Genomic DNA, 11,828 nt, shown 5'->3' on the forward strand with positions numbered 1-11,828 from the left:
AGCAGTACTCAGTAGCGGTTGTGGGTTGTCCATGGTTAGAGATGGGATGTTGCCTGGTGTTGGAACAGTTTAAAAATTGTCTTCCGGAACGTATTGCAATCTATATTACAGAGCAAAAAGTTACTACTGCTGCTGCTAAGGCTGCTGTGTTAGCGGAGGAATTTGCGTTGCTCCATCAGAGCGCGTTAAAGGCGCGCTCAGCGCATCATGGTGCGTTTGGGTGGCGAAGGAATTAGTATTAGTTCTAGTTTCGGGGCAGCGTTTAGGGAAAGTTGGGCAATTGAAAACTGACCTGGAGGTTAGTGGCAGGTTTGATACAAATTATGTTTGTACTGTCACGAGAAGGGACATTGGAAGGCGGACTGTCCTGTGCGGAGGGCTGAAACTCGGGGAGTGAAAACTGAGGTTAAACCTGCTGCGTTCGCCGCGCCCGTTGGAGAGTGCGGTCACTCCGGTGTGATTACCCCTCACACTTGTAAAGAGGATGTGTTTGCAGCGTATGCTCCTTTTATTCGGGATGGGTCTGTGTCATTGGTAGGAAGTGATGTCAGGGTCCCTATTCAAATCTTGATCTTGAGAGACACAGGGGCCTATGATTCTTACATTGTTGACCAGTGGCGGTTCTACATTGAATTACTCCCTGGGTGAGACCCCCTCCGACCCCCCCCCCACCCCCGCCCCAAGCCTAACACCTAACCCCTAACCCACAAACAGCCCTGTTTTATTATAACAATATTTATATTATAACAATCTCCAACTCCAACACTGCCAAAACAAATTAGAAATAAAGTTATCAGAAATTAAATATACTCTATATACATAAAAGTGGCAAAAATATACATAATCACACAACAGCAGAGAATAACAATAATACAAAATAAAAAAATATAATTTTATTATTTTAGAATAATTAAAAAAGGAATATTTCTGACCTTCCTTGATGCAAAATCATCAATGTCATCATACGAAACCTGCTCCCCTATTGAGTGACTGATACTGATGACAGCAAGGCCAGTGAGTCCTTCCTGAGACATGGTTGAGGTACAACTTGATCAACTCTAGCTTTGAAAAGCCTCCTCTGTACAGTGGATCGTCCCCCGCCTTGTCCATTCCATTATAGGGAGAGACCCAGAGGTGAACTGTCCCCCACGCCCCCCCCTCCCTTCCCCTTTCCCCTCATCACACAGCTTCTGAGCACGGCACCTTCTCAGCAAGCAGAGGGCACCTGCAGCTGCAGGGGGCGCCATTGTGCTCATTCCCCACACAGTAATATAATAGATCACAGAAAACCACTTAGTGGCACAGATTATTTATTTATTTATTTTTCATGTGGTTGTGACCCCCTATGTGATGCCGTGTTGAGGCCCGTTAGTTTCTTCTCTAAAAAAATTGAATAATTACTAGCGTAATTATTCGGTGATAGAGAAGGAAAGCCCTGTCGTTAATTTGGGCTTTACAGCAGTTTGAAGTTTATGTAGGCGCAGGAGAGTTGACGGTGGTTTATACAGACCACAATCCTCCGACCTTTTTGTGTTCCCTTAAATGCCTAAACTAACCAAAGGCTGACGAGGTGGTCGTTGTTTCTGCAGGCGTATCATCTGGAGATTAGGCACATCAAGGGAACTGATAACGTTATGACAGATGCCTTGTCACGTGCTCCTTGGCAGTAATCATTCATTGGTGTATCCTTCAATATCAAGAGGTTGCCTGTTTTGTTCACCTGCTTCTGTTTTCCCCTTAATATCCTTTCCAGGTTTCCGGATTGCTGAGGATGGATGTGGCAGCTTTCAGTTTGAATAGCCAGGACAGAAGTCATCCAGTAATATGTGTTTAAAAAAAAAACCCAAAAACATTTTTCTGCGTTTTGTTTGTATTGTTTCTGACGGTGATCCCTTTGGGACACCGACTTTAAGGGGGGAGGTGTGACGGCCCCTGCCTTATTATATTTTTAAGTAAGAGAAAGGTGTGGTGGACCCAGGGTATAAAAACCCAGCCCACACTGACTTCAGGGCTCATCTTTCTTTTTCTCTCCACAGCTGACATGGGCCAGCATTGGGTACACCTTTCTTTTGTGACTCGAACAACACCCCCACCTTTCATAATGCCCACTCATGCACACCTACGCTACTGACAACGCTGACTTCCACACCCCATATTTGTAGATATTTCCAAAGTTGTTTATTTGCTTTAAGTATAATAAATTTCCGTTTATATTATTTTCCCTTGGGTGTTCTTTCCCAATTTGTCATGGCCTAAGAGCCGGGTTATGACAAAACCAAAACTATCTCCAAGGCCAAACAGCACGGGGGTAACATGAGAAGAAATGACTTTTTAATACTATGGGTGAACTGAAACAAAAAAGACCAGGAGTAGAAAACACACAAATCAGAAGTGTAACGGATTCACAAGAGCATCAGCACGAAGGAGTCTAACAGGTGGAGAAGAGCGTTAAGCACCCGCTGATACAGTTCAGCTCTGAGTCACCATCAGGGAAACTAAACTCTGCTGGGGGCCACTGTGGAGACAGACCACAGGCAACATCAACCAAGCAACCTGTGACTGTCCAGTCTGTTTGCCGGTGTGGATCGTCCTCTGTGGACACAGAGAGGAGTAAGGCTTATCCCGGTGCTGAAGTCACACGTCAAAGGTCAAAAGATTCTGTTTTATTCCAGCTCCACCAGCAGGTCTCCCTCTCCCACTGTCTCCCCAGGCTTACAGTGGACACTCTTAACCTGGAAGGCAAGAGGACACACACACACACACAGTTCAAACTTCCTTTTACACCTCATAAAGGCCATAAGCTTAAAGAATATGAAGAGAGAAGAGTTGACTTGAGGGCAACTGGACTTGGTCATAGGTCTTGAAGACGTTTTACCTCTCACCCAAGTGGCGTCTTCAGTTCTGAAGTCCTGACCTCCTACTAGAAAAAGTACAATGAAATCCTAAATCCATCTACACCAGCTTCACAGAGAAGCAGCAGTCTGACGTCACACAGCAAGTTAAACCACCTCCAACCAGCATCAGCACCAGGTTCATGCTGGTGGAAAGTCCCAGCTCCTCCCCACCAGTCAGTCAGTCAGTCAGTCAGAAAGGAAGAAGCCAAGTCCAGCTGCCCTCGATTCAACTCTTCTTGGAAAACTCATTCACATCTATGGACTTGATGCCTTCAGTTAGTGATGGCAGCAGCACGGCCTCTGTCTGTAGCTCATATCATTACCTTTGCTTGCCTGGAAGCTGTCAGACTGTTCTGCATCTTCATGGCTTCAATCACACAGATCTCCTGACCTTCTGCAACCTATAAACACACACACACACACGGTCAGAGGTCAGGGTCTGCCACAGTGACCTGGGAAAAGCCTGTTTTTATGGACCTGGCTTTGTGCCTGGGGACACGTTCAGGTGTCCCCAGGGACACACTGAGGTGTGTTACCGTATCTCCGGGCTTGACGGACACAGCCACCATCGTGCCGGGCATTGGCGAGCGCAGGATGCTGCTGGTGTCTTCTGGGACTTTCTCGGGCATGTAGGAGTTCAGCTCTGCCGCCAACTTGGATAGAACACGAACCTGAAACTGCAGAAAGATCCAAGAGGTGTGAGAAACACGGGAAGGAGGCGTTTGGTACGGCAGCGGTGGTTTCGACTGATGGATTCATCAGTGCATTCAGCAAATAAACCAATGAACCTACTGGCTCCTGAAGGAGTAAACCTGTCTGACAGATTCTTTAATAGAACATTTATTTTGAAATTCAGTTCGCACATAAAATTACAAACATGAGCCTATTTTATAATTTTCTAAATAAAAATGACCACTGTGTTTCCTCTCTGGGCAGGAATGTGGGAGCTAACACTCATGTGGACACACAACCCTTACCGAAGTGCCCAAGTGCTGCAGGACAATCCTTCCTGAAGCATCTCTGGACAGACACTAAAACAGAGGACAAGATATCATCATTGCATGTGTAGTCTTTACAGCTGAGTAACCACATGAATCTGCACGTCTTACCTGCAGCATCCTGTCTGTGCCGTTAATGGTGACCGGCAGCAGCGGGGAGGCCAGGTTCCACTCTCCGCTGACTTCCACCTTTCCTCCATCCACCTCCACCTACAAACACAGATCATTCTGTTCTTTAGTCATTCCCTGCTCTCTTATCTCCATCTCCTCAAACGTGAGCTTGGGTTTTAATTACCAGTTCATATACATGGATTAGCATTACAGCTTTAATGTTTCTTTCCAGCAGAGCAGGGCCTAACGCTTTTTAATACTCACAGTATAAACATTTCCTGCTTTGGTCACTTCCACGGCATGGCGTCCCTCCCCCAGCTCCACACACAGCTCCCAGCGGCTACATTCCACAGGGGTGGAGGACACCCTGCAACACAACAGGGACCAAAGCGTCAGAGCTTCTTCCTGACTGGAGTCCACCTGTGGACTAACTCCAGTCCAGATCAGGCAGGCTGGTGTCCTCACCTCAGGTTGCCCAGGACCTTCTGCGAACGGAGCTGAGCGGAGACGTAGAGCCCTGCGGCCGCGGCCAACAGCTCCCTGCGGGAGTCCACGTCCAGCTGGTGACCCTTGAAGCCGTCTGGGTACACCTCCGGCAGGAAGTTGGTGCTGATGTCGCCAGAGATAAAGCGAGGGTGTGTGATGATTTCACGCAGGAGGGGAATGTTGTGGGTCACACCTGGAGACAAGATATACAAACTGTTTTATATATTTTTTTTGAGACTATACGTCTTAGCTTATGTTCACTGTAAAAAAAAATCTTGTGGGTGTACCTCTGACGACGTAGTTATCCAGAGCGTCCTCCATCTTGGCGAGGGCTTCAGCTCGCGTGGCTCCGTAGGTGACCAACTACAAACAGATACCACAGGGAATTATTGAGGAATAATGGCATTTTGTTTTGACCACCTGTTTCTAAAAATATGAATGGCACTGACCTTAGAGATCATGGGATCATAGTAGATGCTGATGTCACTGCCCTCCTGGATACCGCTGTCTACACGGACCTGACGGAGAAGGAACGGACAAGAAAAGACTAATTAAGGATACAATTAGTATGATTCTCTGCTGCAGCTCTAATTTGTTATTTAGACACTTACGTTGCTGAGGTTGAGCGGCTCTTGGTACTGAGACAACCGTCCGATGGAGGGAAGACCAAAAGACTTGTAGGGATCCTAACAGAACAAACAACAGAGACACAGGTGGACTAATGACAAACCGTCAAACTTCAGGTTTCACTCACAGCAGCAGCATAAGCAGAATGTTCCATCAACACAGGGTTAGATGTTCAAACACACACACAGGGACAGACCTCAGCGTAGACGCGGCTCTCTATGGCCCAGCCGTTTATTGGGATGTCTTCCTGTTTGTGCTGCAGTTGGTAACCCTTGGCAACCTTTATCATCTGCTCCACCAGGTCCAGGCCAGTGATGCACTCTGTGATTGGATGTTCCACCTGAGGGGGAGGGTCAAAGGATAAACAGAGAGGACATGTATCCTATGCATTTGGCTGATTTCTTTGCCTCTTGGTGATTCTTATGTTTTTATTTCTTCTTTGTGGATTTCTTATATTTTACACGTGAATAGTGGGTCTCTTGTTTCCCAGAGAGTGTTTCCAATTGAAAAGGCTCAAATTAAAACTCAAACTGCTGACCTGTAGTCGTGTGTTCATCTCCAGGAAGTAGAAGTTTTTCTTAGAATCCACCAGGAACTCCACGGTGCCAGCAGAGGAGTACTGCACGGCCTTGGCCAGCTGCACTGCCTGCTCACCCATCGCACGCCGTGTCTCTGGGTCCAGGAAAGTGCTGGAGAGGACAAGACACTACACACTCAGACTCACTTGAGACGAGCAAACAGAGTCTTAACAGCCCCCTGTGTCTTTATTCAGCTCTGAGGATGGAAACACCTCGTTGATGAGAGAGGTCAGAGGTCAGACTGGTTGGAGCTGACAGAAAGGCTACGCTAACTCAGATAAGCACTCTGTACAACTGTGGTGAACAGAGAAACATCTCAGGATGAACAACACGTCCAACCTTGAGGAGGATGGACTACAAAGGCAGAGACCAGGTCAGGTTCCAGTCCTGTCAGCCAAGGACAGAGATCTGAGGCTGCAGTGGACACGTGTTAAATAAATTCATGTATTGTTGTTTCAGCGTTGAATACATACAAATATTATTTCAAACTAATTATCTCAGACACATCCATCTACACGCTGAAAAAGACTGAAGTAATCCAACCACACCCAGCAATACACACATTTATAAATTGATGACTCAGCCATGTACTGGACAATGTAAAAAGAATAACACCAGTAACCTCAGTGCTCATATTTCAGACCTTATTGTGTGAAAAGCCGGTCGGACTTTCTCACTAACCTGGGAGCCTCCTCCACCACCTTCTGGTTCCTCCTCTGGATGGAGCACTCCCTCTCATTCAGCCACAGAGCATTGCCATGTTTATCAGCCAGCACCTGTAAAGAAGAGTTTTTTAAGTTGGAAATGAAATTTTAATGGGTTCAGATCTTGTACCATCATCATCAGTGTCTGGATCTTTATATAAAGATTTGTAAATATTAGCAGAACTGTGATGTTCCCCCTCTCACACTCTGTGTGCAGACTGTCCGCATTATATGACATCAGGCCTCTGTGTGCACGTACCTGTATCTCTATGTGTCTGGGGTTATCGATGTACTTCTCAATGAGCAACCTGTCGTCTCCAAAGCTGGATGCTGCCTCCTGGGATGAGAACCGGAAACCTTCCCTGTAACAGTACACACACACACACACACACACACACACACACGCAGACGCACATTTTTACAAATTAATTAAAAAAAAATCAGAAACTGCAAACACAACCCTGAAGTGGCTTCAGGACAAGTCTCTGACTGTCCCTGAGTGGAACAGTTAAAGATGTTCTCACTTGGTCATTATGGATTATTGAGTGTAGTCTGAGGTGTGCTTCAGTCGTAGGGACAGAACTACATTAAGCTGAAGTATGAGTAGCATAAAGAGAGCACGCATACGCTGTTGGATTAGCAGCAGGGATATTATTTTGAAGGTATTTCAAACTGTTAAAAGTCAAAAATAAGCGGCAGGAGTAGTAACTGTATGTGGTAGTATTGTATGTGCTGTGCTACTATTAGCATTAGAAGGCTTTGCATTAATAAAGATGTTAAAAAGTGTAGATGTACTGAGAGGATATACAATGCAGGTTTGACAGAAACAGAGGAGTACAACACCTCGTCTCCTCATCATTCCAGGCGATCCTCATCCCTTTCCCTCCACCTCCAGCAGATGCTTTGATCATCACTGGGTAGCCTAGCAACAACACAAAGATAAAGAAACACCTCAATAACTGTATGCTTTTCTTTTTCTTAAAAAAAAAAAAAAATCACACTTGGATTAACAACAAAAATGTGATCACAGGTACCTCCAGTAATCAGAGAACTTAACAGTGTACTAAAATATGTAAATATTATTAGGGATTTTATTGTTTTTTCCCCACTCTTCTATGTCATTTTAACTGCGACTTAAAACCTGTGCACTGCATAAAGTGGACGGAGCAATAAAGAAGGAAGACGACCTCAGTATTCAACACCAAACATGAGCTAGAAAGTTAAATCTTGGATGTAACTGGTTGTTCCAATGGGAAAATGACACCGTAAACAAACATCAAAGTGGTTTTGGGGCTAAAATGAACGGACCTCCCAAAGTCCTGACCTCAAGCTCTTTTGAAAATATGTGGAGAGCCCTGAAAAGACAAAATCCATGCAAGAAAACCAACCAATTCACTTTCAGTGTGCAGAGAAGTGATGACTCACCAATGTCCTGTGCAATCTTCACAGCTTCCTCAGCAGTCTGACACAGAGAGGGGTTACGGTCAGTGATGGTAAACCAAAGCAAAGTCTTTACAGTCACACTTGTCTTGGTGGTTTCAACTAACTGTGACGCATGTGTATGTTTCAGCAGCTGTTTTCATGCTCCAGCACTCAGGGAGACAGTGATGAGTCCAAAATGGTTTGGTGGACCAGAATCAGGCACCAAAACCCAGTGGAAAACCAAACCACACAAAGGTGAATCTCAGATAAGTATGATGTTGGGTGAGGAGAAGTTTTCTTGCATATATGCAGTGCAGTGTGTGTGTGTGTGTCCCTACCTTGACAACCCCATCAAATCCTGGAATGGTGTTGACCTTAGCAGCCTTAGCAATCAGCTTGCTCTCAATTTTATCCCCCATTGCCTGGATAGCATGTGTGTCCGGGCCAATGAATGTCACGCCCTCTGCTGCCTAGCAACAAAACAATAATAATAATACTGTGAGATTTACCATATCACGAAGATCAGATCACAGAGAGTCATTTAAAAAAAAAAAAAAGAGTCATTTTCATGTCACTGACACATTCATTCAAGTCAATGAGACTAAAATAGATCACACATAGGCCAAGATTGAATAAATCAGTATCAAACTCACACCTTAGCATTTGTTTGTCACTGAGTAATTTATGAGCTCATGGTGTGTAGCTGATTCGGTGTGTTACTCACCAATCGCTTTGCAAACTCTTTGTTTTCAGAGAGGAACCCATAGCCAGGATGAACCTGTAGAGAAAAATAAATCAATAACACGAGCTGCATTTTAACCCTGTATATTAACCACATCTGTGTATTGAGATGCAGCCACGTGATTCACTGTTTAGAGCAGCTGCAATATACTGTATTGTTGCATAGGCTACAAAAATGCTCACAGCTTGTGCTCCGGTCATTCTGATGGCATCCATGATGGCGTCCATGTTCAGATAGCTCTTACTGGTGGGGGCGGGGCCAACACACACTGCCTCATCAGCCATCTTTGCATGGACCTTGAAACACACACACATGGCTTATAACGTGGAATTCCAGTGTCTCCACAGGAGAGGAGTGTTTCAGGGCGTACAATCGTTTTCACTACACAAGCACACACACACACACAGGGAATCTGTGGGATTCAACCCTAAGTTTTAAGAGTGGATGAAGATGATGGCGACTCACAGCACTGGAGTCTACGTCACTGTGAACTGCTACAGTCTTGATGCCCATCTTCTTACACGTCTTGATCACCTGATGGAAAAAAATAAAACACAACATTAACACTGACACTCCACTCTATGATGTTCATTATGTTGTGCATTGTTCTGGTACGTGCTGGTTTCTATGTGTTGTGGCAGAAATGTACTATAATAAAATCATTTCAAAAAAACAAAAGCGGTACTCTGCAAGCAATCTCTCCTCTGTTGGCGATGAGGATCTTATCAAAGGTCTGTGGAAGGAAACAGCAGACAGATTAGCGCTGCTTATCATTGACACAACAAGGACTTCCATTACTCCACCTGTGTGTCAGCGAGAAGACTAATAAACACAGCAATCACACTCCTTCTTATCACCGTCACATTTTAATTTAGAAAATTGTCTTCAGAGTCAACAGCTGATGGTTGAATAAATCAGCGCTTACAGACAGACGTTACCTTTTCACTGGGATTGTAGACGGTGGAATATTGAGCTTTACTGTGCAGTGCACAGCACCTGGGCCTGAGTGAGGCATACTGCAAAACACATACACACACACTGAATTAGGCTACTAGTCTTTCATTCATTATTATATCACATTTGGGTTGCAGTAAGTGGTATGTGTCAGGGTGCAGCGTATGATAAGGTTATACCAACTCCTTTTCTAATTCTGCTCATCAATTCCTATTTTCATTTCTATGACAAACTAAATTATAATTCAAGAAGAACAACTTTTATTTTCAGCAGCCATAAATGCTCATAAATAAAAATGTATGTTGATGAAAACTAGCATGACTTAGCATCACTAAGCATGAAAACTATGACTCAAAACATATGAAAATGTTCTTCAGGATTTCTGTTTGTGATAAAAAGTGGTCTGAGCAGTTAGAAACACTCTGATGTAAAAACCAGCACTAAAGCTGCACTTGCACCACCACGCTGGCTGTGCAGCAGAGCTTGTTGGACTGAAAAGACACATGACATACGATTAAAAAAGCCTCAAGGAAATGACCCACTTATATTCAGACCATTTGCAGTGTCCTTATTGATTCAGAGTGCAGAAAAATAACATGCACCAACACTCATGGCTTCCTCAGCATGCAGGCTGAGGACTAAACTGTCCAGTGTTAGAGCCCCAAGCTCGCCTTAAAGAGCCAGCACGCACAAATGGACTGATGTGTCTCCAGGTATGTGCCTCGACTGCAGATTGCCTGTCACTGTCTGGGTAGAAAAAGTCTTACTGCTGAAATCATGAATGCCTGATAAAAGCTTAACTGGCAATTCTAAATTGCCCATAGGCGTGAATGTGAGTGTGAATGGTTGTCAGCCCTGTGATAGACTGGAGACATGGTCGGGGTCTCCACAGTCCCCACCTTTTACCCAAAGCCAGCTGGGACTGGCTCCAGTTTCTCTGTGACCTTAAAGAGTTTAAGCAGTATAGATAATGGATGGATAGATATTCCTAAATGAATCTGTTGTTTTACCACAGTGCCACAGACAGGTGGCCACCTTTCACTCAGGTAACCCCTTTGTGTCAACCATGAGACCTTTTGGAGGACACAGCTTGCAGCAGCAGCAGTCTGTCCCCCAGCATGAAGAATGCAGTTTTTAAACAGGATTAAACATATATTATAAATATATTCCTGAATGACCAGCTCCACTGTAACTTTCCCTTAGTTTGCAATGTACGTGCTGTTCAGGAGTCAACGACAAGTGGAGTCACAAGTCAGGGAAAAACAACCTGCATGTAACATGATGTGTTGACCCTTTGGTGAGTGAGTGCACTAAGTTTTCATAGCCCCGTCTGGAGGACAGCCTGTCTGTCTGTCTGTCTCTGTCTGTCGGACATAATGTCCACTCTTTACGTTTGCATTTATGTTCCTCCCTACACCTTTAACAAGGTGCCTGCTATCTTATCGTCTCATGTAAGGAGACTCCTTGTGTGTGTGTGTGTGCTCTGCTCCGTAAACAGGACGTGTCCACGCTCATCATTAGCAGCTGTCACGAGGCTAACGGCTGTCACGGCTGTTTAGTCGTTTAGCTGGAGGAGCTCGCGCTCTGTGCTCAGCTCACCTTTACGGGGAACAACAGCCTGGACAGAGACGTAGAGAGACCGTGCGCCGCCATGTCGTCCCACTGTCACGGTCAACGTACACGACGTGATGACGTTTTAACTTTCCAGAGACCGGAGTGGTGGAGAGAGAGGCGTCGACCCCATTCTGTTTTTTTTTTTCAACTCAACTTTATTGAAAAGCGTCATTCACATAGGTCATTCATAGTACTTAAAAAATAAAATAGAATAATAAATAAATAAATAAATAAATACATTTAATCAAACAAAGCAAAAAATCTTTAAAAATACAGTGGAGACAGACATGCCATTCACAACCTCTGATGCGTTTCTTTTATCTTGGGATTATACACACTGTCAAGAGGCAACATTCATTGAATTCAGTGAATGGCAGAATATGTTTTGAGCGAAATAGGTCCTGTAGTACTTTGCTTTGTGTAATAACATGTTGTGTATAATGAAAATGCTGTAAAGGATGAGTTCACATTTTTCAAGACTATCTTAACCCTGAGGGGTCTTGAAGTCACTAGTTCTAATGTCATGTGAGATCACTGTAGTATCAGTGTTCCCCAGGCTGTGAGGAAAAATGACATCAATTACTTCAACTATACAGAACTGAATGTTTTTCAAACTTCTTGTAGGGTCACAACCTTTTCCGTGTCAAATCAGATAATCTGTTGCAGCACCGTCTCAGATTTTGTTCAAAGCATGGCTA

The 11,828-nt window shown here is 44.5% G+C and overlaps 1 protein-coding gene across 1 annotated transcript; it reads right to left on the reverse strand.

Annotated features, from left to right (window-relative positions):
• Window positions 1-2,314: 2,314 nt before the first annotated feature.
• pcca (propionyl-CoA carboxylase subunit alpha) lies at window positions 2,315-11,195 on the reverse strand. Its single transcript, XM_041050615.1, has 23 exons — window positions 11,116-11,195; window positions 9,501-9,578; window positions 9,248-9,295; window positions 9,028-9,096; window positions 8,745-8,858; window positions 8,545-8,598; window positions 8,159-8,290; window positions 7,824-7,860; window positions 7,242-7,320; window positions 6,658-6,760; window positions 6,376-6,470; window positions 5,655-5,805; window positions 5,313-5,456; window positions 5,101-5,175; window positions 4,939-5,007; window positions 4,777-4,852; window positions 4,469-4,682; window positions 4,268-4,370; window positions 4,004-4,102; window positions 3,872-3,925; window positions 3,431-3,571; window positions 3,218-3,295; window positions 2,315-2,732 (listed from the first exon to the last, which is right to left on the reverse strand). The coding sequence occupies exons 1-23, from the start codon at window positions 11,167-11,169 to the stop codon at window positions 2,664-2,666; spliced, it is 2,136 nt and encodes a 711-aa protein (XP_040906549.1). The 5' UTR covers window positions 11,170-11,195; the 3' UTR covers window positions 2,315-2,663.
• Between the last annotated feature and the right edge of the window lie 633 nt (window positions 11,196-11,828).

This window comes from Toxotes jaculatrix, chromosome 11 (assembly GCF_017976425.1).
Source record: "Toxotes jaculatrix isolate fToxJac2 chromosome 11, fToxJac2.pri, whole genome shotgun sequence".
Classification (NCBI taxonomy): Eukaryota; Metazoa; Chordata; class Actinopteri; family Toxotidae; genus Toxotes; species Toxotes jaculatrix.

Excerpts from the sequence above, each read along its gene's own strand:
- pcca (XM_041050615.1), bottom strand. The coding sequence starts at position 11,169 with ATGGCGGCGCACGGTCTCTCTACGTCTCTGTCCAGGCTGTTGTTCCCC. Across the intron at positions 8,599-8,744 it reads GAATGACCGGAGCACAAGCT|GTTCATCCTGGCTATGGGTT; the intron begins GTGAGCATTTTT and ends TTTTCTCTACAG. Across the intron at positions 5,008-5,100 it reads AGCCGCTCAACCTCAGCAAC|GTCCGTGTAGACAGCGGTAT; the intron begins GTAAGTGTCTAA and ends CTTCTCCGTCAG.